The sequence below is a fragment of the Colobus angolensis genome, unplaced genomic scaffold, assembly GCF_000951035.1.
Source record: "Colobus angolensis palliatus isolate OR3802 unplaced genomic scaffold, Cang.pa_1.0 Scaffold126, whole genome shotgun sequence".
Lineage (NCBI taxonomy): Eukaryota > Metazoa > Chordata > Mammalia > Primates > Cercopithecidae > Colobus > Colobus angolensis.
In genome coordinates, this window is record NW_012113808.1 from 7,585,607 (window position 1) to 7,611,800 (window position 26,194).

At 38.6% G+C, this 26,194-nt stretch overlaps 1 protein-coding gene across 5 annotated transcripts in view; it reads left to right on the forward strand.

Moving 5' to 3' along the window:
* The window catches only part of POU2F1 (POU class 2 homeobox 1), a 208,015-nt gene that overhangs the window by 108,831 nt on the left and 72,990 nt on the right, over positions 1-26,194 (forward strand). For all 5 annotated transcript variants that reach the window (XM_011933384.1, XM_011933387.1, XM_011933386.1 and 2 more), the window contains one exon: positions 86-151. In XM_011933384.1, coding sequence (XP_011788774.1) covers positions 86-151 — 66 coding nt within the window. The remainder of the gene's footprint in view (positions 1-85; positions 152-26,194) is intronic.

The following is a 26,194-nucleotide window of genomic DNA, read 5'->3' on the forward strand; positions in this document are numbered from 1 at the left end:
CTTTTTTCTGCCACAGTTTTGCCTCCTCAATCCCATCTTCATCCCCAGTTTTTTAAAAACCTCATTCACCTCTGATTTATTGCAGACTCAAGAATGAACAATCCGTCAGAAACCAGTAAACCATCTATGGAGAGTGGAGATGGCAACACAGGTAAGAGTTTTCTGATCTACCTTTTAATTAACTCCAGTAGAGCACAAAGAAGAAACTTTCCACATAACTAGGACTCGTATTTGGCAAACACAGACTAATTTGAGTATTGAGTTGTCAAATATGATTCAGTCCTTTAGGAACTGGGAGGGATTATGTTTGTTTAAGATTACCTAACTTCCTTCTGCAGGCAGCTTTGTTGTTTTGCTTCTGTCTATCAGACAAACTGTGCAGAAGTTAGGAAAATTGTCTTTGGCTCAGATAGTTTTGGGTATGAAATATGGGTTTACTACTTACTAGCTGACTTTAGCCAATTTCCCCAATCTTTTTGAGAGTTAATTTATTCAATTACAAAATGAGGATAATATATTTCAGGTCATTGTGAGTATTAAAGGAGATAATATATGTGGCATGTTAAGCAAAATGCCAGCTACACAGTAACCATTCAGTAAAATGTTATTTTTCTTACAGATGTTAATCAAAATAGTAAATTTTATCTGCCCTACCTTTGATATAAATTATATTAAAAGTTATGATAGTATCAGTAAGTAATTATAAACACCTATTTCTAATACATTCTTTTATTTGGTAATTAAAAAAAATTATACTTCATTAAACCTTTTGTCAAGAGAAAATTATCATATAAATGAGAATACTGAGGCCCCATGAGAGAAAGGCAAATCCGTAAAAGATGGTTTGGCTCCAATATGAGCCAATATACCGGCTCATACTCTTGAGTCGGTATATTGCTTAGAGGGTATAAGACTATGTATCTTTATCATCTACCAGAGATGATACAGGGACTTCCCTGGTTTCTGGTAAAGCCATAAATCAAAATATTAAACCAAATAAGAAGACAGTTCTGGGCAAGGATTCACAGAAAGTACTTGCTTCTAAAAACTAGGTTTTTCACTTGCAGAGAAGGATCCCTTTTGACTTATCATTTTAAAAATGCTTAACTATGGGCAATGGTAAAAATGAGAGGCACTCTTAATTTGTGGTAAATGGCCGAGTTGGACTAATGTAGCAGTTTTCCTGCCTACATGTCTTTCGCCATAAACTGTCCTATACCTGGAGATGCTTATGTTAATCTCTAAACTGTACCTACCTCTTTATGTGAAACTGAGCTGTGGGGCTTCCATGTTCACCCCTGTTGTATTTAACATACTTCATAGTACTCTTACTGAGGCTGGCCAAGTAAGACTTCTGTAGTATCTCTTGAGAAGGGAAAGGGCAGCATTGTATTCTGTCTGAATTGTCAGCCACAGTCTCCTTTTTGTTATTTCTCTGTCCCCTGTTTGGACTCCATCTTTCTTTCCTGTTTAGCGCTGGTTCCTATGCCAGTGCCAGTGCTTCAGCCAGCTAACTTAGGTGTGGGGAATGTTTGCCGAGAGAAATAGGGCAGCAGATCCCCATGAGAGACTAGGGGCAGGGTGGTGGGCAGGACACCTGTGCCTAAAGAACAGCTTCAAAGAAGAAACATACTTTTTTTTTCCCCTAAGGGAAGAGAAGCAGAATGATTGGAAAACACTGAAAATACTAATTACATCAGACTCCATGGACATCCGTGTATCTACTTTTATGCTAGTGCTGTAATAGCAGTTTCAGCAGTTACCATTTATTGAGCAACTACAACTCCTTTTTTTTTTTTTCTTTGGAGATGGAGTTTTGCTCTTGTTGCCCAGGCTGGAGTGCAATGGTGCGGTCTCAGCTCACTGCAACGTCTGCCTCCCAATAATTCAAGAGGAGGTACAGAAAAGTGCCATAGTGGTGTTAATTAGGAGTTTCTTTGAGGAAATTTGAGTGTGTTTATAGGTCAGGTGGAAGGAACCATCAGGGAGCAAGAGAGTGGAGAAAGAAATACAATTAATTGAAGATTGATGTGTTATATGCTTAAATAAAAATCAATTTGTAAGCATGTAATCATCTAAATAAACTGTGTGCATTACCTGATTTCAAGTTAAATTATTTTGACAAGTTAGATACCATTATTTCAAATTATAGGAAATTGAGGCACAAAACCAGCCAGGAAATAAAGGCAGGTTTAGGATTCGCAGCCGACATGTAAGTTTCCCCATGAAGTGCAATAAAATAAAACTGAAAATTTAAGCAACACGTGTATGTCCAGACCTGTATAAGGTAAGTTCTGACTGGAGCACTTGTGGTAACAGTCTTGTGAATTTCTTGCCTTGTTTTAATATAGAATGTGTGGCAGACTGGTTCCTGTCATAGACTTTGCATATTTACTTACCATGTTTGATATATTAGATATAAAATTACAGTTTATTTAGATGATTACATGCTTACAAATTGATTTTTATTTAAGCATATAACACATCAATCTTCAGACTCTTGAATTGTTAGTTAACTATTCTTTTTCTTGGTAGTTTATGAAAGCAAGTAAAATGTTTAAAGGAAAGAACCCTTAACATTATAATAAAACTGAAGCCTCACAATTTCTGCATTCAGAATACATTTGTGTAGATCATTTTTTTCTGAAATGTTTACAGTTGTAATAATTTTGTGAGACTAAGGACAATGATATTGTAAAATTATTTTAAGATTATGTTGATACGTTAATTCTGTGCCTTTCTTTTGTCAGTGATTTATTTGAGAAGCAAAATCAAATGATGCACTTTCTGTCAAATATGTTTGCAGAAAATCTATAGTTTAGGTTTTTAAAAAAATGTATTCAGTAAGTGTCTGTTCTATGTATAAAGTACTATAATCAGTATTATTAGGATGTACAATGCAAATAGATGAAATAACCCTCACTCTTTAAGGAGTTAACAATTCATTAAGAGATAAGACAGATAAATAACTGATTCTGGATAGATTATGGTAAATAATTCAAGAGGAGGTACAGAAAAGTGCCATAGTGGTGTTAATTAGGAGTTTCTTTGAGGAAATTTGAGTGTGTTTATAGGTCAGGTGGAAGGAACCATCAGGGAGCAAGAGAGTGGAGAAAGAAATACAATTAATTGAACCAAGGTAGGGCTGGAGGTCTAGGATCAGAAGTGCAGAATGAAGGGTTGACTCTGAACATGAAAAGAGACTACCCCGTGTCTCTAAAATTGGGAAGAAGCAGCAAATGTTAAACAATAATGGAGAAAATTGAAGTGGAAGGGAGAAGCAAAACAGCAATAATTCACATCAGATTGCTTTATTTTTCTCATTAAAGTAGTTGAGGCGGTCATCTGAGAGGAAGGCGGGGATAATAGTAATAATAATGGCAGCAGCTGCTGTTTTTTGAATTCTTATTATGTATACTTTATGTCATAATTGTTAAAGTACTCTTATAAGGTTAAGTGGATTTATAAAAAGGGTTGATAAGCCTGTTGAGGGTCAGGCTCAAAGAAAATAAATGTATTAGCTTATTCAGCCAACATAGTTATACAGCTGATCCTTGAATAACATGGATTTGAGCTGCATGGCTCCACTTATATGCAAATTTTTTCATTAAATATGTTGGAATTTTTTTGAGATTTGCAGCAATTTGGAAAAACTTACAAATGAATTGTGAAATATTTAGAAATATTGAAACAAATTAAAAGGTATGTAATTAATGCATTAAATATATGTAGATAATATGCTGTTTTATCATTTATTACTGTGAAATACCACAAATCTATTAAAATTATAAAAACTTAAAATATATCAAAACTTATGCATACAGACACTGGAAGATCACATACATGGCACCATTCACAGTCTAGATAAATAGAAACAAATGTAAACAATGCAGTATTAAATCATAATTGGATAAAATTAACCACATTACCTACTATGCTACTATAATAATTTTGTTGCCACCTCTTGTTGCTATTGCAATGATCTCAAGTATTGTGAGTATCCATTTAAAATGCCATGTGACCCTAATCACGTCACAGTGAACAGTTCATCCAGTAAATTGCGTATTGTAGTAAAAAGTGATCTCTTTATGTTCTTGAGTGTTTTGCATCTTGTTTAGTGCGATAACCTAAACTTTAAATAATGCCGTAAGACCTATACAGAGTGCCACTGGTGGTACTGAAAGTGCTCCCCAAAGCAGAGGCAAGTCATGACGTTACAGGAAAAATTTGAATTACTTGATGAGTACTACAGATTGAGGTCTGCAATTACAGTTGCCCTCCATTTCAAGATAAATAAATTAAGTGTAAGGCCCATTATTTAAAAAAAAAAAAAAGAAAAGGAAATTCCTGAAGCCTTCACTGCAGCTACACCAGCAGACATGAAAAGCTTGAACTTTTTGCTAAATACCTTTTTATTTCATTGAAAATACAGGCCTGGTGCAGTAGCTCACGCCTGTAATCCCAGCACTTTGGGAGGTCAAGGCAGGCAAATTGCTTGAGCCCAGGAGTTCGAGACCAACATGGGCAACATGGTGAAACCCTGCCTCTACTAAAAATATAAAAAATTAAGCCGGGTGCTGTGGCTCATGCCTGTAATCCCAGCACTTTGGGAGGCTGAGGTGGGCAGATCACCTGAGGTCAGGAGTTTGAGACCAACATGGTGAAACCCTATCTCTACTAAAAATACAAAAAAAAATTAGCCAAGCATGGTGTAGCTGTAATCACAGCTACTTGGGAGGCTGAGGCAGGAGAATTGTTTGACCCTGGGAGGAGGAGGTTGCAGTAAGCCGAGACTGGGCCATTGCACTCCAACCTGGGCAACAAGAGCAAAACTCCATCTCAAAAAAAAAAAAGCCAGGTGTAGTGGTGCACACCTGTAGTCCCAGCTGGTTGGGGAAAGAGGTGGAAGAATCACCTGAGCTTGGGCAGCCAAGGATACAGTGAGCTGAGACCACACCACTGCAGTCCAGCCTGAGTGACAGAATGAGACCTTGTCTCAAAAAAAAGAAAGAAAAAAGAAAATGCAGCTTTTATGTGGGTGCAGGATTGCTATAAGAAAGACATACCTTTGGATTCTAATGTGATTTGAGAGGAAGCACAGTCATTATATGACAACTTAAAAGGCAGGTGAAGGATCTAAAGCTGGAGAATTTAATGCCAGCAAAGGATGGTTTGATAATTTTAGAAAGATGTTTGGCTTTAAAAATGTCAGGATAGTGGAAGAAGCAGCTTCTGCCGAAGAAGAGGCAGCAGACCTCAAGTTCTCGGATGTCATGGAGAAAATCAATGAAGGCTGTCTGTGGTGGCTCACACCTGCAATTGCGCCATAGCTGAACCCCCATCTCCACCCACCCCCTGCCCCGCCAAAAAAAAAAAAAAAAAAAGGTGAAAGAAGGAAAATCATTGAAGAGAAAGGATATCTGCCTGATCAGATTTTTAATGCAGACAAAAGTACCCTATTCTGAGAGGGAAAAAATGCCACAAAGGACATTTATTAGTAAGGAAAGACATGAAAGTGCACCAAGATTTAAAGCAGGAAGGAATAGGCTAACAGTACTGTTTTGTGCGGATGCAGTCAGGTTTATGATCAGGACAGCCCTATCTATATCCTATTAAAGACTACTTTTTGCCTTCTTTTACAGCATGGACCCTTTTATGATATGGGCACTGAAACTAAAGCACATGGTGGAAGAAGGATTGGTAGCATATAGAAACATTTTTAGACAAATGAAAAAGCAAAAAAGTCAGAAATTGCAGTGTATTTCCATAAAGTTACACCAAGTGTGCCTGCCTCTCCTGCCTCCCCTTCCAGCTTTTTGTCTTCTGCCATTTCTGAGTCCACAAGAACCCCTCCTGTTCCTCCTCCTCAGCCTACTCAGCATGAAGACAAGGATGAAGATCTTTGTGATGTTCCACTTCCACTTAATGAATAGTAAATATATTTTATCTCACTTAGGATTTTCTTTAGCTTACTTTACTGTAAGAATACAGTATATACTACATATACGAATATGTTTTAGTCAACTGTTTATGGTATCAGCAAGGCTTCTGGTCAACAGTAGGCTATTAGTATTTGAGTTTTGTGGGAGTCAAATGTTACATGCAGATTTTCAACTGTTTGTGGGGTCGACACCCTTGACTCCGTTGTTCAGGGTTCAACTGTGTAACCTTTCTGTAGCCTAGATCAGCAGTCCAAACTCAGGAATGAAGAAAATGGGACATTGGGTTATTTTGCCAAAATAATATCCTATCACAAAAAAAGAAAGAGATAGAAGGGAGTGGTAATATTTTTTATAACATAGTTGTTTGCACAAGGATACTTCCCTTGGGAAAGATGATATTTCCCCATTCCTCCCTGTCCTCAACCTTTGGTAAACTCTATTCTATGTTTTCAAGGTTATTCCATGTTGTAGCATATATCAAAACTTTATTTTTTTATATGATGTTCCATTGTGTGTATATACTACATTTTGTTTATGCATTCATCTGTTAATGGACAGCTGGATTGTTTTTACTGTTTGGCTATTATGAATAATGTTGCAATGAACTTTGATGTACAAGTATCTGTTTGAGTCCCAGTTTTCAATTATTTGGGATATATACCTAGGAGTAGAATTGCTGGGTAAAACGAAACACAAACTTATTATCTTACAGTTTGGGAGGTCAGAGTCCTAAAATTAGTGTTGTAAATGCTTTATTTCTTCTGGAGGTACTATGGAAAGTCCATTTCCTTCTCTTTTTCAGCTTCTGGAGACCACCTGCACTCCTTGGCTTGTGGCCCCTTCCTCCATCTTCAAAGTCAGATATATAGCATCGTCAAATCTGTTTCCCTCCCTCCCTTTCCTGTCCCCCTCCTCCCCTCAACCTTGCTTCCATCATCATATTTCCTTCTCTAACTCTCCTGTCCCCATCTTTTCTTTGAAGGACACTTACTATCCTGAACTTCATTCTATTTGCAAAATCCCTTTTGCTCTGTGTAAGGTAACAAATTCAAAGCTTCCAGGGATTAGGATGATTATTAGGCCCATCTTTGATGGGCTGTTGTTCTGCTTTAGCACAAGATTTTTTTCCTAAATTCAACCTTATCAACTCTATTTTAGATGATAGTTGGAAAAGTAAAAAAGTTGTTTAAAGTTTTACAAGATTTGGTAGGAAAAACTGAAACAATTATTTTGATGTAAAGAAATATTGAGGGAAAAAGGAATATTGAACAAATATTAAAGTTTTGCTCACTTTTAACTCAAAAGACAGACCTCTTTTATCAGTACTCCTGACAGATGGTTATCTGCCCTGTGACTGGGTTCATGCACTGACACAGAACACAGTACTTCCTGATGTTACTTGTTCTCTGGTTATACAACTCTGTTCTCTACATTTTTTTGAATTTTGCCCTTAGGAGTTCCTCATCTTTTAAGAAATTAAAGCTCTTCTGGAAGTCACTGTCACATTTTAACTCTTTTCCATTCATTTGACAATTTATTACAAATTAATTTACTATAAAGTAGTAATTTATTATAAAACAATTTGTTATAATCATTTGTACTAGAATATGATGATAGTGGCTAGCATTTATTAAGTATTTACTCGATTTAAACATTTTACATAGATAATCTCATTTAATCCTTATAAAAACCTCATGAAACATTATTTTTCTTTTTTTTATAAATGAGGGTCTTTTTTAATAAATAAGGGAGTTGAGGCTCAGAGATGTTTAGTCGTTTAATGAAGGTCACACAGATGGCTATAAAGGGGAGCAAAACCATTTTCTTTTGAGATGGAGTTTCGCTCTTGTTGCCCAGGCTGGTGTGCAATGGCGCCATCTTGGCTCACTGCAACCTGCGCCTCCCAAGGTCAAGCAATTCTCCTGCCTCAGCCTCCCAAGTAGCTAGGTTTACAGGCATGCGCCACCATGCCTGACTAATTTTGTATTTTTAGTAGAGGCGGGGTTTCTTCATGTTGGTCAAGCTGGTCTCAAACTCCTGACCTCAGGTGATCCACCCACCTTGGCTTCCCAAAGTGCTGGGATTAGAGGTATGAGCAACTGTACCCAGCCCAGAGCCATTCTTTTACCCTTTGAGCTATGTTGTTTCTTTTTTTTTTTTTTTTGAGACAGAGTCTCACTCTGTTGTCCAGGCTGGAGTGCAGTGGTATGATCTCAGCTCACTGCAACCTCCACCTCCTGGATTCATGCAGTTCTCCTGCCTCAGCCTCCCAAGTAGCCGGGATTACAGGTGTGCACCACCATGCTCAGCTAATTTTTGTATTTTTAATAGAGACTGGGTTTCACCATATTGGCCAGGCTGGTCTTAAACTCCTGGCCTCAAGTGATCCACCTATCTTGGCCTCCTGCTGAGATTGTAGGCGTGAGCCACCATGCCTGGCCTGTTGTTTTTGTCTCCACTGCGCAAGATACAGTACTAAGTAACATCAGTGAAGTTGAATAAAATACTGATTTTGTTCTCAATAAATTTTTCTTATAGAGAAAACATACATGAAAATGTAATAACAGAAATCGAGAAGATTCATGAGAAGTATATGTGAACCCATGAGAATTCAGTGTAGGGGAAAAGTATTTCTAGCTGGGAGGATCAGAGAAGGCTTTGGAGAAGGTGGAACTGAAATTGTATCTTACAGGCTGGGTAGAGTTTAAGTCATTATGATGCTAGGCAATATATGTTCAGTATGAAGAAACAGTCAAAACTGAGATGGGGGAAGAACTCTGTCCTAAATGTCTCTAATTCCTTTACAAGCTTTCCATTATGTCATCTGATTTCTAGATCCTTTATCTTTTAGTCATTCACAGAATTAGACAGTATTCCAGTTCTTCAGACTTCATTGCAGCCATTACCATTACCTTTTGCTTATTATTGTCTTTGAAAACTTACCATTGGTTTATTATAATTATTTTTTATAATGAAGGTAAAAAGGATAGATATTTAAATACTATATTTTAATATAAATGTTAATATATTTAATAAGATTTTCTGATTTGTTTTGTAATGCGAAAAATTGTTTTCTTTTAAAGCAGCTGACTCATCTGTTGTAATGAATTTACAGTCAGTCAACTGTCTTTTTTCATCTGAATTATGATAGACAGATCCAAGGCTTCCCTATCCTTTCCTTTTTCACTTGCTTTTTTTATTTGAATTGAAAGGGGAGAGTTTCCTGACCCCCCTTGCAGGACATGCGACAGCGAGTGGCTTGTATGTTTGGCTGCCACACGCTCAAACCTCTTAGAGGAAGGGGAGCACACAGACTGGCAGGTGCAGGAGTTGGTAAGCACTTTTTGGGCTCTGGCCACATGGTAGTGTCTAGGGGTGGGTGTCTGCAACTCCCAAAGCCCAAGTGGGCACTTGTTTCAGTGCACTCTTTTTAGCCTTGCCATCCACAGACAGCTTAAGTGTTAGCTCAGTGATCCTCTTGGTACCCAAGTCCTTGTGCGGCATCCAGGAAACACATGGCATCCAGGTCACACATGGACTTGAAGGATGAATTAAGGGATTTTGTTGAGTGATGGAGGTGGCTCTTAGCGGGATGGTTGAGGAACTGGAAGGGGAATGGAATGGGAAGATGATCTTTCCCTGGAATTTGCCCACCCAGCGGCTGATATCTCCTCTTCGACCGCCACCAGCTGAATTCCTCTCAACATTCAGACATTCTTTCTTTTCTCTCTGCCACACTATTCTGCTGTTCTGCTCTACTGTTCATGTCCTCTGGAGCCCGGGGTCTGGGGGTTATATGGAGACACGATAGCAGGGCATGGCAGACCAAAAGGCAACTTTTGGGTGCAAAAATAGGAATGCCTGTTCCCATTTAGGACCACAGGTTTCCAGCCTTGAGGGTGGGGCCTTTGCTGGGGAACCACCCTCTTCTACCCAGTATTTCCCTGTCTCCTGTTCATATCAAAATGATTTTTCCCCAGGATAATATCACTATATTTCAGGCAAATGAGAATTCAAAAGGAATTTATTAATGTAACTTAATATACGTAAATACAATAGCATTTTTGGAATACTATTTATGGACTAGTATTCCAAAAATATTGTCATCCAAAGCTCCTAGTAACCAGTGATGTTATTAATTCTGTGGGATTTACTAGTGCTGTGGCTGGCATTAGGACATTATATTCCTAAAAGAGCATGATCAGATATCATTTCCTCTAAGATTGAGAGAGAGAATCCTGAAAGACCAGGGTACCAGTGAATATACTTACTATTCTTCATAGTAATCTAACAACTTGATGCCTTGAACCAGCAGTAGTTTTGGAAATAATTTCCAGATAAAATACCAGTGTTTTCCAGAGAAGCCTCAAAATAGGCCTCAATATAGTTCTTGTTAAACCAGAATGGAACATTTGCAAGTTTCAGACACTTAAGGATTATTTTCCTTTTGAACTTACGTTTATTCAGAAGCTATTTTTAATATTCTTACTGGTTTTATTATTATTTTAAAATTTATTACATATTTTATTGTGTAGACTACATTCTGCACTGGCCAAGACGCTCTTATAAGCCTGAGAGTAGAAATACTGATTTTTTTTTTTGGAGTACCTTCATAGCAGATTTTTAATTAGTGGGTCATTGAAAGTGGCTGAAGCATTTCCAGAGAGCCTCAGGAGCTCAGTGAGGGATCTTGGTGGTTTAGAAGGAAATATCAAATACCTGTAGGAAAGATAGACCTCCCTGTAGTGTTTGATTTGATAGATGTCAGTTACAGGATATGGTGTCTACAAGAATCTGATCAGTACATATTAAGAAACTTGCCCTGGCTCTGCCCACTGGTGCACATGGGGATTTTAAAACTTTAGTCAGGGGTGGGGGTCAAGGGGAAGAAGGGTGCTCTAATTACCGAAGCTGTGAGAATAGCAAGTGACATCTGAATTAAGATTATACTTTTGTTAAATGACTGAATGAGCAATTGATCTTTTTGCCATGAGATAACCCAGTAACAAATTTAGAATTTTAAAGGTAGTATCCATTTTTGTTCATTACTAATAGAAATCCAGAACAGTAAAGAGAGGATTTGTTTCTAAAATACTGCTTTAGGCACAGATTATTAGAGATTGTCTATAATTTTCTCCCTTAGAAAGCAGCTTAGTTTTATGTCGTGTTACTTTTTTCATTTTTTTCTAACAGATATTAAATAATTTTTGGTATAAAAGAATTTTCCAGCCGTATTATACTTTACATCTTGCTTGAAGCCAAAAACTAGACTCCATTATTCTTTCAATTAGATCCATTATATAGCATCCTGGCCTAGAGCAGTGGCAATAGAAGCTAGGGGTCAAATTTAATGAGCCGTTGAAGGGAAGAGGAGAAGAGATTGAGAGGGAGTTTTTTTTCCGTTGTTTTTTTTTTGTTTTTTTTTTTTTTTTAAGGAAGGAAGGAAGGAAAGGGAGTAATTTAAAATGAATACTGGTATTTGCCTTGGGGCTGAAAGAGATGTGATACCATCCTCTGAGTAGGAACTGTACTGTTGGGGAGTAGACTTGACAATGAGGTGATGAAACATTTCAGTTCTGAAAATGTTGTACTTGGGGTGCCTTCTGGTGCTTGCAGGTGAAGATGTGGGCAATTGAAGATAGAGATAGGTTCCTGAGGAGAGGTGTAAGGTCCTTAACAGGGAGATGTTTAGGAGAGAGATACTGGGAGGAGAGTGAAATCAGCCAAGAGGACCAAGGACGGAGCTCTTCTGCGGTGTTGAAAGAGTTGGCAGAGGAAGAAGAGTCCATACCTTCGTTGTCCAGTAGAATGGACACTGACTGCCTGTGGCTCTTTAAATTTAAATTAAATTAAATTAATTCAATTCCTCAATCATACTAACCGCATTTCTAGTGTTCAGTAGCCACGTGTAGTTAGTGGCTACCATACTGGCCAGTACATATAATAGAACATTTCCATTATCACAGAAAGGTCTATTGGACAGTGCTTAAGTAGACTAAGAAATAACAACCATGGAGATCAGATGTGAATCAGACCAGTGAGCTCATGGAGTTAGCATTCAGTGTGGTCAAGTCTTGCCATAGGAGCCTTAAAATGTGACCCTTGAGTTTGACAATTAGTAGTTGCTGGGGGCCTTTTAACAATTTTAGTTAAGTGATTTGGAAAGAAATTGCTGTGGTTAAGAAAGTGAATGGTTGTGTAAAGGGAATGATAAATGTAGGCAACTCTTTTAATGGAAGCTGTATATGGGGCTATGTATCATAGTGGTTAAGAGCTCAGACCCTGAAATCAAACCACATGGATTCATATCCTGCTCCTTTCACTTGCTAGTTGTGCTACCTTGGGCAAGTTACTTTTTTCATGTCAGAGTTTTTCTTAGCTGTAAGAGGGAGATAAGTAATAATCCATCTAATAGTATTGATGTATACATGGAAAGCAAGTAGATATATGAGTCGGTCCATTCACCATCAGTGTTAGCTATCTATTGGGGGGGGGGATGATAGAGAAGGAAAGAATGGGAGGGGAGGTTAGAAGGGCCTCCTAGTGAAGCAGTTTGAATATGTTTAGATGCTAAGGTAGAAGAGCCAGTGTAGGAGGGCGGTTGCAAAGAAAGAACAGATGATGCAGCCATAAAAAGGAATGAGATCATGTCCTTTGCAGGGGCATGAATGAAGCTGGAAGCCCTCATCCTCAGCAAACTAACACAGGAACAGAAAACAAAACACCACGTTTTCTCACGCATAAGTGGGAGTTGAACAATGAAAACACATGGACACAGGGAAGGGAACATCACACACCAGGGGTGGTGAGGGTGAGGGGAGGGAACTTAGAGGATGGGTCAATAGGTGCAGCAAACCACAGTGGTACACGTGTACCTATGTAAGAAACCTGCATGTTCTATGTATCTCAGAACTTAAAGTAAATAAATAAGAAAGAACAGATAAATCAGGGATCCAGTTTTGAGGAAAGGGAAGGTGTTGGGTTTCAGAGCACCTGGTGACTGAAGTAGCCTAAAGTAGAAGATTTCTTTTTTTGTTGTTTTTTAAGTGAGAAATGCGAGAGTGAAGGAGGTAAAGACAGATTCTGAGAGTAAGTTTTTAGGTAGAAGGGAATGTAAGAAAGCAGTCTAGAGAGGATTAGGAACAGTCAATTAGGGATGTCTTTGTGATACAGGGAAAACAAAACTGGGAATAGAATGCAATAAAGAAGTCTAGGATTAAAATAAACAGTATCAGCAGGATTTGTAGCAAAGTGTCATAATCCAAGCTAGGAACGCTGACATCAGATAAACTCAGAAGGTAAGGAGCATTCATTGTGTTTCTGAGGAAGACAGGAAGCTGCTACCAGTTAACTGGCTCACATCTTACAGGGGAAGATGAGTGAACAAGGGAGCCTCTGACTAGGTTGACAGGCGGAACAGAGATGGAGCAAGGTCAATGTTTGGTAATTTTCTCCACCAACAAAAATATTAATAATATTTTAGGATATTAAAATAAGGTCTTGCTTTCTGTTTTCTTGGTCTTCAAATGTATTTCATTTATGTTCAATATTTAAGTTATTTGAAAGAAAAACAGTCTCAACAGCTGGTAAGTCATAAGACATTTATTTTTCTACAATTAAGAAGAAAGTTAAGACCCTGAAACAGTGGCTCACACCTGTAATCCCAACACTTTGGGACACTAAGGCATGAGGATTCCTTGAGCCCAGGAGTTCAAGACTAGCCTGGGCAACATAGTAAGACCCCATCTCTACAAAAAAAAAAAAAACTTAAAAAAATAATTAACTGGGCATGGTGACACATGCCTGTGGTCCCAGCTACTTGGGAGGCTGAGGGAGGAGGATCGCTTGAATCTAGGAGGTCAAGGCTGCAGTGAACCATGATCGCGCCACTGCACTCCAACCTGGGCGGCAGAGTGAGACCCTGGATGTTTTTTAAGGAAAAGAATAATGTTAATGAAAATCTGTTTTAACTGAGTCTTTCATCCAGATAGACTTAACAATTTAACAGCCACTTATAGAAATCTTGTCATGCATCACTGATAATGCATTCATATCTAAGGTGATGTATAAAAGTAATTTTAAAAATACACAACTGTTATTACTTAGGAAGTAAAGGATATACAATCCAATCATTACCGTCAAGTACAATCACTGTGGAGATTTTTAGCAGATAGATAATACCCATCCATTCTTATACATCATCAGTCCCCAACCTTTTTGGCCTCAGTGACTGGTTTCATAGGAGACAGTTTTTCCATGGACGGGGGATAGGGAATGGTGTGAGGGATGAAACTGTTTCACCTCACATCATCAGGCATTAGATTCTCATAAGGAGTGCACCACCTAGATCCTGCACATACACAGTTCGCATCAAGGTTCACGTGCCTGTGAGAATCTAGTGCCACCACTGATCTGACAGGAGGCAGCGCTCAGGCAATAGCACTCGCTTGCCCACCACTCACCTCCTGCTGTGCAGCTTGTTCCTAGCAGGCCACAGACTGGCACCAGTCTTCAACCCAGGGGTTGGGGATCCCTGTTATGGATGATCTGTCATGAATTTTGATTATGCTTCTTTCTTTTGTGGTGGCTTAGAATCTTTCTGTGGTTTTGTTTCTGTGATAAGTGATTCTCTTTCGGGATTTCCATTATTCCAGATTCTTCCCATTTTATGGCTACTCAAGATGGAAGAAACGCTCTCCACGCAAACACGCTAAAAAATGAGTAGTAGCTAAGTTTTCCTAAAAGATCTTTTAGCTATTATTTATGTCCTGTGGTTGCTTGACTTTCTGTGAACTTCATTTGGAATTTGTCCTTGCTTATCAAGGTGATGTAGTGACGGGCACAGATATTGTCATTATTTCCTATAGGGTGTCTGAAATTTAGGCTATTGGTAATTTTGCCTCGACTGCCTTAAATTTACTTGTAAATAGAAATATGTGAATAATGTACTTTTCCTCTTTATTTTGTAGGTTTAATTGAAGTAGTATGATTTTCATTACACATTAAAATGTAGTATAGTACTGTCTAAAATATAACTGCTGGGTGATGAAAAATAGCCTTCACAAATTCATGTTCTAAAATCTCTCAGGCCCTTATTCAAGAAATTGTTAATCTTATTTTCATGTGCAGTTCCAGCAGGGATGCATTTCATAACAGATAATCAGCAGCCATTTATACAGATGAGGCTGGCTGCTCTAGGAAAGTAAGCCAGTAGAGCAGAAACTCTCAGATTTATACCAGAACTGCAGAGTCTTTTATTTTCTTTTTTATATTGAGGTGAAATGCGTAACATAAAATTAACTATTTTAAAATGAACAATTCAGTGGCATTTAGTGTATTCACAGTGTTGTGCAGCTACCACTGTATCCAGTTCCAAAACATTTTCATCAACCCCAAAGGAAACCCTATACCCCTTAAGTAGTTGCTGTCCATTTTCCCCTCTCCCCAGCCCCTGACAACCACCAACCTATAGTTTGTCTCTATCAATTTACCTATTCTAGGTATTTCATATAAATGGAGTCATACGGTATGTGACCTTTTGTGTATGGGCTTCTTTAACTGAGTATGATGTTTTCAAGGTTCATACATGTAATAGCATATTATCGGTACTTATTCCTTTTATGGCTGAATGATATTCCATCATATGGATATACCACAATTTGTTGGTGTCCCTTTGTCTCTTGATGGACATTTGGGTTGTTTGCATTCTCTTTGGCTCTTGTGAATAATGCTGCTGTGAACATTTATGTACATGGACTTGTTTGAGTACTTGTTTTCATTCCTTTTGGGTATATAGTCATGCATAACATCAGGGATACATTCTGAGAAATGCACCATTGTATGAACATCATAGAGTATGTTTCCCAAACCAAGATGGTATAGCCTATGACACACCTAAGCTATATGATATAGCCTGTTTCTCCTAGGCTACTAATCTGTACAGTTAGTATACTGAATATTGTATGCAATTGTAACACAATGATATTTGTGTATCTAAACATAGAAAATGTACAGTAAAAATAGGCTATTATAATCATATGGTTCTATTGTTGCAGATGGAAATGTCTTTATATGGTACGTGACTGTATGTCTAGCAGTGAAGTTGCTGGGTTCACTTTTTGATGGTCCTTCAAATAGTTAAACATGGAATTACCGCCAAACTTTTACATAGCAGCTGAACCATTTTATATTTCCACAACCAATGTACAAGGATTCCAGTTTCTCTGCGTCCCTGCCAACACTTATTTTCTTTTTTTTAAAAAAAAATACAGCCATTTTAATGGGATTAGATAATATACTTTAAAAAGTAGCAACAGCTCTTCATTTTCCCCAGGAAATAATAATAAAAACTGAAACCGCCTTCTTTTTTCCAACGTTTTTGTGTATTTTCCTCGGTCTTATGGTCAAAATATCTTGTAATAATGAGATGAGAATGGGCAATAATAAATTGTGTTTACATCTAAGCAGTTAGATGTTTGACTTTTCTCACCTTGGTTGGTTGTGCCTTATTCTCTTACCCCGAACCAGCTATATCACCTCATTTCTCCTACATCTTAGCCACACTGAATCTCTCAAAACTCTTTGTACCTTTCTTAGAGCAAGTAAGTGTTCTGCTTTGCTTGGCTTGAGGGCAGGGACAGTACCTTATTCTTTTTTGTGTTCTACCTTCCACTTTTTTTAGATACCGCTTTTCATAGGTATATATTTTTTTATACTGCTTGTCTTTTGTATGACTTATTTACTTGTCTGCCACCCAAACCTAACTGTGAGCTCCTTGTGGTATGGGAATATGACTTACCTTTGTAACCCTAGGACCTAACAGAGTATTTAAAATTGTTAAAATTCTTAGATTTAATTTTTTAACTTGGCCATGGTGTCTTCTACTTTTGGTATAGAAATGCCGGGTATTTTCTTCCCTCACTCAACCTTTTCCAATTAATTCCATCTCATCCTCTTAAGATTCATAGGAAATGTTGTCTCCAGGAAGCTTCCCTGATATTGCTTTCTCCCTTTCCCCTTAAAGTCTCCTTTGTAAAGTTCTTGTCAATAGCCTATGTGGTGTCTGTTTGACACTTTGCATGTTGTATATATATTTTTATGAATATGGAATTCATCAATGCATTACCTATGTACCCCAATCAGACTCGCTGTCCCTTTTCCTCTTTATTTTCCATAGCATTTATTTCTATCTGATACTCAATATTTTTTCATTTTTATTATCCATTTCCCAACTAGAATGTAAGCTCCATGAAGGACATTATTTTTGTCTCTCCTCTGCTGTATCTCTTGACACCTGGAACAGTGCTTGCTACACAGTATATGCTCAATAAGTGTTTTTTGAATGAATTAATCAATTAATGAATAGGCCCGAGAACTACTTAAGAGCAAGGACTGTGGTGTAATCATTTTTATAACCTCAGCATCTGGAATATCAATTCTCAATAAATATTTATTGAATGCAGCATTAATTTTTACAGTAGGATCTTTTGCTATATGACATTCCTGGTTCTCATTTGTTATTGTTGTTTATTCCTAAATAATTATATAAAAATAGAAAATGCACATAAGCAAAAATAATTGTTTCTTTCAAAATAGATGATTCAGTCATAAGTCTTGTGTAATAGGCATAATAATTTTATCCAAAGTCATTTCTTATAAAGGTAAAACTGTTCATTCAAGGGAAGGGAAATTTCTGGATTGTAAACATGAACACATCAATCGGCTAAGATTTAAGAAAACAGCGGAATATTTTTATATTCATATTTCAAGTCTTCATTGCTTTGGAGTAGATTAAAAATAAAGATTGTATAGGGTTTCAGGTGAGTTTTGATTCACAAGAAAAGATTACATACACGTCAAGTTAGATTAAGTTCCCAATAAGCCAATGATACTAAGTATTATTGGGAAGCAAAGTCATGTCAGAACAGGTGTGCTATGCTTAATGTAGTTTCCCTTGCCCCCTGCAAGTAGGGTCATATCAGATCAGAGACTAAAAAGAGCACCTTGCCTTTTTACATATTCAGGATTTTGGTCTCCATTGAGAATGAATCTTTTTTGTTCTTTTGTTGGAAATCGGCTATTTACAAATATTTTCCAGGGTTCCAGAAAATTCAGTTCTCTGCAGCCAACTTTCTTACTCTGATTTAATTCTATTTTGTCATCCGTGTGATTCTGATACTTGGTCTGAGACCTGTAGTAACAAATATATTTCCATGCATTTAGCTAAAGAACCTGGGGAACTGACATTGCAAAAGACAGTTTTTTTCCTTTTTAAAGTGTCATGATTTCCTTCAGATGTAGCTGGGTCCTGAACAGATGAGGCAGGAGAATTGCTTGAACCCGAGAGGTAGAGGTTGCAGTGAGCCAAGATCTTGCTGCTGCACTTCAGCCTGGGCGACAGAGCAAGACTCCTTCTCAAAAAAAAAAAAAAAAAGAAAATGTATTATCTGTGTCAGGCTGGGCACAGTGGCTCATGCCTGTAATCCCAGCACTTTGGGAGGCCGAGGTGGGCAGATCACCTGAGGTCAGGAGTTCGAGACCAGCTTGACCAACATGGAGAAACCCCGTCTCTACTAAAAATACAAAATTAGCCAGGCATGGTGGTGCATGCCTGTAATCCCTGCTACTCGGGAGGCTGAGGCAGGAGAATCGCTTGAACCCAGGAGGCCAAGGTTGCAGTCAGCCGAGATCATGCCATTGCACTCCAGCCTGGGCAACAAAATTGAAACTCCATCTCAAAAAAAAAGTATTATCTGTGTTTTAATTTCTGGACTCAAAGGGATTAATGTTGGCCAGGTGTGGTGGCTCACACCTGTAATCCCAGCACTTTGGGAGGCTGAGGTGGGTGGATCACCTAAGGTCAGGACTTCTAGACCAGCCTGGCCAACACGGTGAAACCCCATCCCTACTAAAAATACAAAAAATTAGCCGGGTGTGGTGGCACGTGCCTGTAATCCCAGCTCCTCAGGAGGCTGAGACAGGAGGATTGCTTGAACCTGGGAGGCGGAGGTTGCAGTGAGCTGAAATTGTGCCAGTGCACTCCATCTTGGGCAACAAGAGCGAAACTCTGTCTCAAACAAAAAACAAAATTAGCTGTACATGGTGGCACATGCCTGTAATCTCAGCTACTTGGGAGGCTGAGGCAGGAGAATCACTTGAACCTGGGAGGTGGAGGTTGCAGTGAGCCGAGATCGCGCCACTGCACTCCAGCCTGGTCAACAAGAACAAAACACCGTCTTAAAAAAAAAGAAAAGTAACTATTAATGTTACATCTTAAGTAATAATCAAACATCCTAAGAAAAACTAGATTTTATAGGAGTTAAGATTTGGGAATTATTATTTATAGTTAGGTTGGCTCTTACAGTCTTCTTGAAGGAAGTAGATTCCAGGCTGGATGTTGCATAATGACTTGGGCTTTCAGAGGTGGAGAGGAGGGTGAAGGATATCTGCATTTTCATCCTATTTGAGGGTTTCACCTTAGCTTTTTCCCTGACTCTCCTCTCCTCCCTCCCACCTTTTCTTTTCTCCTTCCTTCCCTAATGTGTTACGTTTCCTCTCTCATTTACACATTTTAAAATGAATGTTCATAGGATATAGATTTCCATTCTCATTTGTGGAGAAATGACAACAGGAATAAGATAAAGGAGAGGACTGGCCTCCTACCATAAAAATAAGTGCACACCTGGGCAGAATTCAAACAGCAGAAGTGTGTCTCTTTTAAGAGACTGGAGACTGATCGCTGTGGAGATGACACTGAAGGATAAATTGAGAGGATGCCCATTTGAGGAAAATTTTAGCAATAAAAATTTAAACTGTTATTGCAACTTAATGGTAATACTCATCATGGTAATACTCATCATGGTACAGAATTTGAAAAATATAGAATAATGTATTCACTATTAACATTTTGATGCATTTCCTGTTTGCAGACATTTTTTGACAGAGTTCTCCTTTATAAAATGTAGTATTTCTTGTGGGCTATAAAATTTGATTATTTTTTAAAAACTTTATTTTAATGTAAAAGGAATATAGTTGAAGTAGTAGCTAGCTGTGAGGTAGATACCAAAGGCCCAGAATTCTACTACTTTATCATCTTATGTCCTCTTATGAGCCTGATCATGGCCTCAATTACTGATTTATCACTTAGTTAATATTTGTGAATGAGCATTGAATTGGAGTCCTTGGTCACTGAATGGTTTAGTAGAAAGAGCAATCGGGAGAGAGCTGGGGGCAGGGTTGCTAGACAGATCCGTGGAAGGCTTGGAATTTTAGTCTGAGCTCCCATTACTACCCAGCTTGGCTATTTCAGTGGAAGTCTTTCTGTATATTAGAAAAAATTTCTTATTTGTAAAACAAGGAGCTTGGTTAGTTCTTTTTAATGTCCCTTTCAGCTTTACCATTTCCAAAATATGAAATAAATAGAATCATATGGATGTACCCTTTGAATCTGACTGCTTTTACTTAGTATAGTGGGCTTGAGATTCATATTCATCTGTGTCATGTGTACTTTAGCCCAATTTTATTTCTTCCCTCACTCCCAAAAAATGTTGAGGAAGTACCAAATGTGTTTTCATAGTAGGAAGGTTTAGATTATTGCTTTTGGGTTAGAGAGATGGGAAACATGAAAGAACGTAGCATTTGAGCTGAGCACTGAAAGACATTTAAATGCCTGAATCCTGTGCAAAGCTGAGTAATAGGAACTGTTCATGAAGGGAAGAAACCTTTGCCTATTTGACCCTTGACTGCTGGCTATGAAGAGAGAAACAGAACTTTCTGGGAAATGAGGACTCTCCAATGCTTGAAGTTAATATAAATCCAACTGTCTCTCAGCTGGGTCTTCACTGTCACTGGTGCTAACCTTGGATTCACCTCTAATTTATTCCCTGTCACATTTTTCATTGCATATTTCCAATCTTTTCTATTTCTGTTTTGCTCTTTCGTTTTCTGAAAATATCTGCCTTTTGATTACTGAAAAATTGTAGTTGTCTGAGTTGAGCCTCAACACCTCCCTCTTCAATACTTTACATTTTTCTGTTTTTACCTACCTTCTCCTTTTCTTTTGCATCTAACAAAGAAATATCTCTCTTTCCCCCCACCACCTCCATTATTTGAATTGTAGTCTTCTCACACCTTTCAGGTTTCTGCCCTATCTTTTAACCTGCTATTGTTCTTACCTCTTCAGCATATCCCTTCCCACAGACAGTCTTTAAGTTTGCTCAGGTTTCATCAACCTCCAGTCTTTCCTTCCACCCTATCTACCCCTTTGAATTGTCATCCTCACACTGTCCCACCAATACCTGATTTATGAAAGAAACGATCCTCACTCACCACCTTGGCTTCATTATTACCTGCTTTTGCCTTTATTCCTTGCAATCTGGATGTGTACCTAAAATTTTGTTGCATGGGTCTTTTATTATTGATTCTTTTATGATTTTATGCAAAAGTAATTGTAAAAACTTGTATGTAAACATGAATGTAGTGTTTAAGCACTCATATCTACCACTGTGGCCATAAGGTAGAATGTTACCATTCCTCAGAAGGCTTCTATAGGCCCACCCTGAACATATTCCATTCTTCTGCCACAAAAATAACCACCATCCTGAAGTTAGCATTAATGGTGACATTGCTTTTCACTCAAAATATTTTTCCGTCTACATATTTATCCTCAAATAACACATTACTTAGATTTGCCTGTTTCCATAATGTAAATTGAATTACACTGTACCATGGATATTTTATTACTGGTTTATTTTGCTCAACATTATGTGTTTGAGATTCATCCATGTTGGTACATATACCTTATAATTGATTTTCACTTGATAATATCCCATTGTATACATTAGAGTGTTTCTGTTTATTCTGTTGTTGATGGACATTTGGGTTATTTCTAGGCTTTTGCTATTACAAATAATATGGCTGTAAATGACTTTGTACTTATCTCTTGATACATATATGTGAAAAAGTCCCCAGAGTATTTTATTTATTCTTTTTTTTTTTTGAGACGGAGCCTTGCTCTGTCGCCCGGGCTGGAGTGCAGTGGCCGGATCTCAGCTCACTGCAAGCTCCGCCTCCCGGGTTTACGCCATTCTCCTGCCTCAGCCTCCCAAGTAGCTGGGACTACAGGCGCCCGCCACCTCGCCCGGCTAGTTTTTTGTATTTTTTAGTAGAGACGGGGTTTCACCGTATTTATTCTTATTATTTTTTATTTTTTTGACAGAATCTCACTCTGTCACCGAGGCTGGAGTGCAGTGGCATAATCTCAGCTCACTGCAGCCTCTGCCTCGCGAGTTCAAGCAATTCTCCTGTCTCAGTCTCCCTAGTAGCTGGGATTTCAGGCACCCTCCACCACGCCTGGCTAATTTTTATATTTTTAGTAAAGACAGGGTTTCACCATGTTGGCCAGGCTGGTCTCAAACTCCTGACCTCAGGTGATCTGCCCGTCTCGGCCTCCCAAAGTGCTGGGATTACAGGCGTGAGCCACTGCAGCTAGAGTATTTTCTTAGTAGTGTTATTGCTGAGTTTGTTCTAGTGTTACTTAGTACTGCCAGCCAGTTTTCCAAAGCATTTGTACTGTTTTATACTGCTACTAATAGCGGCTGGGATTAACCAACTTTGCAATTTTAGCCAGTTTATCAGGTATAAAATGGTATCTAATTGGGGTTTTAATTTGCATTTCCATAGTTTCCAAGCAGATTGAACATCTTTTTCTGTGTTTATGGGCCATCTGTGTTTCTTCTTTGTTAAATTCCTATTCATTTATTTTGCCTGTTTTTTCTATTGGGTGGACTTTTTCTTATTGACTCATAGGAGTTCTTTGTGTATTCTCATTACTAATCCTTTGTTGTTTGTATGGATTGTAAATATTTTCTTTTTTAAATTCACTTTATGTAGCCCTTTGATGAGCTTTTAATTTTAAAGTAAATTTATGTGTTTTCATCTTTTGGTTCTTGATAAAGAAATTCTTCACTTTCCCAAGGTTAGAATGATATTCTTTTATGTTATCTTCTAAGAATGTTATAATTTCGCATTTCACATTTTGGCTTTCAATCCTTCTGAAATTTTCTTTTTTTTTTTTTTTTTTTAGTACAGTGTAATGTGTCTAGTTTTTTGTTTTTGTTTTTCAAATAGATACCCAGCTACCCCTTTATTGAAAACTCCACCTTTCCTCATTGATCTGTCATGTTTCATCCTTTCCTCACCTCTGTCTTGTTTCAAGTGTTCATAGGTGTGTGTACCTCTGTCTCTAGACTCTCTGCACTGGTATATGTGTTGATCCCTACACTAATACCACCCTGCCCCAATTATTATTGCTCTGTAAATGTTAATATCTTGATGATCTATGTCGACATGTTTTAAAGAACATCTTGGCCCCATGCCATTCTATGTAAATTTTAGAATGAACTTGTTAAGTTCTACCCCTCCGCTCCAAAAAAAGACAAAGAGAGAAAATAATTTCTTGAGATTTTGATGTGAAGTTACTTTGAATCCATAGGTAAGTTTAGGGAGAACTGACATTTTTACAGTATTGAGCTGGCATCTGTCTATACAACTGGCATACTATAGTAACTGCACATTTTTAATCACTGGTTTTTTTAGTCACTATGTTTCTCAAGCTGGTGTCAAACTCCTGGCCTTAAGCGATCCTCCCACCTCTCAAATCTCTGGGATTATAAGTGTGAGCCTCCATGCCCAGCCATGTCTTTGTTTTTAAATAAAGTTTTATAATTTTCTGTCTATGGAACTTGCTATATTTTGATAGATTTATTTTCAGGACTTTATGTCTTTTAAGTGTTTATAAATAAAATCTTTAAAAATTGTTTTCATTTGGAATATACAAAGACAATTTTATTATTATTATTTTTTGTGACAGGGTCTCACTTTGTTGCCCACACTGGAGTGCAATGGCAGGTTCACAGCTCACTGCAGCCTCGACTTCCCACAGCCTCCCACCTCAGCCTCCTAAGTAGCTGGGACTATTGATGCGTCCCACTATGCCTAGCTAACTTTTTTTTTTTTTTTTTTGTAGAGACAGGGTTTCACCATGTTGCCCAGGCTGGTCTCCGACTCCTGGGTTCAAGGGCTCTGCCTACCTTGGCTCACGCCCGCTGGGATTACGGATGTGAGCCACCCCGCCCAGCCACAAAGGCAATTTTAAAGTAGATATTGTGTGCTGCAGCCTCATTAAACTCTCTTATTCTAATAATAAATTATGAGATTCCTTAGACTATTCTGTACACACAGTCAAATCACCTGGAAAGGGTTTTATTTTGTTTTTTCCAACTCAGATGTTTTCTTTTTTGTCTTGTTTTGCTGGATAGGCCTTGGAGTATGATAGACGTAGTAGTAGTGTTACCAGTGGCAAATATCCAAGTTTTACAGCATCAAATGTATTACCGGTAGAAGGTATTTGAGTTACTGGTGGCAAATATGTACGGGTCTGCAGCAACTTCAATTCTTGCCTCCCCAGAAGAAAGAATTCGACTGTGGGGCATAAGACAGAAGAAGAGACCAAGGCGAGTTTCAGAGCATGAGTGGAAGTTTATTTAAAAAGGCTTTAGAACAGGAAAGAAAGGAAAGCACACTTAGAAGAGTCCCAAGCAGGCACCGAGGTCAAGTGCAGTGTTTAACCTTGATCCTGGGACTTTATAGGCTGGCCCCTTTCCCATGGTTCTTCCCTTGAAATGGGCTGCCCACATGTGTAGTGCTCTTCTTACCCTTGGGAGGTGAGCATGTACAGTGTGTTTAGGAAGTTGTAGGCATGCCCATCTGAGGCTTTCTTCCCTTTTCTGGTGGTGTGCCCCCAGAAGGTCATACTCCGCCATTTTGTCTCTTAATGCACATGCCCAAGAAATTCTCCCTGGTGCCTGCCTTCAGTTACCACTTTAGTGCAACAAGTGTGGACCATTAGGAAATGGCCTCTCCCTGAAGCCGGCTGCCAATTTATCACTTAGGGAGGCAATATGAAAACTGCCAGACCATCACCCCACATTCCTAGTGGGCAGGGGAAGAGCCCTCTGCCCTGCTCATGCCTGTCTACCTACTGTAACAGTAACTGTCACCCTTATCTTGTTCTCAATCTTAAAGGAAATGCTTTTAATTTTTCACCATAAACTATGATGTTTGTTTATTTTAATGCTTATTCTTTATCAAGTTAAAGAAACTTATATTCCTATGCCAAGATTGCCCCTTCCCTCCCCCCCCCACCCCTCCCCACTTCTTTTTGAGACAGGGTCTCACTTTGTTCACCAGGCAGGAGTGCAGTGGTGTGAGGTGGGCTCACTGTGGCCTCAACCTTCTGGGTTCAAACAATCCTCCAACCTCAGCCCCAGTTGCTGGGACTACAGGTGTGCACCACCACGCCTGGCTGACTTTTGTATTTGGTAAAGATGGGGTTTCGTCACGTCACCCAGGCTCGTCTCAAACTCCAGAGCTCAAATAATCCACCTGCCTCAGTCTCCCAAAATACTAGGATTACAGGCATGAACCAGCGCACCCAGTCCCAATGCCAAGAATTTTTATCATAAGTGGGTATTGAATTTGTCTAAGGGCTTTATGCATCTTTTGAGATTTCTATGTGATTCCCCCCCTTCCCCGCCCTTTATTGAACTTGATGAATCCTATTAATTTTTTGTTTGTTTGTTTGTTTTGAGACGGAGTCTTACTCTGTCTCCAGGCTGGAGTGCAATGGTGCTATCTCGGCTCACTGCAACCTCCGCTTCCTGGGTTCAAGTAATTCCCCTGCCTCCTCAGCCTCCTGAGTAGCTGGGACCACAGGCGTGCACCACTACACCCAACTAATTTTTGTATTTTTAGTAGAGATGGGATTTCACCATGTTGGCCAGGATGGTCTCGATCTCTTGACCTCGTGGTCCTCCCGTCTCGGCCTCCCAAAGTGCTGGGATTACAGGCATGAGCCACCGCACCTGACCTAATTGATCTTTTTTTCTTTTTTTGTTGCCCGGGCTGGAGTGCAATGGCATGATCTCGGCTCACTGCAACCTCTGCCGCCCATGTTCAAGTGATTCTCCTACCTCAGACTCCCTAGATCTACCTTAGCCATAATATTTTATCTTAGTAGATTAGGTTTGCTATTATTATTTAGTGTTTTTTCATATACGTTTATGAATGAAACTGGCTTGTATTTATATTTTTCACACTTTATCAGGTTATGGTATCAAGGTTATACTGGTCTCATAAAATGAGTTAGAAGTGTTTCTGGTTTGGTGTTCTCTGGAAATGTTTGTGGAAGATTG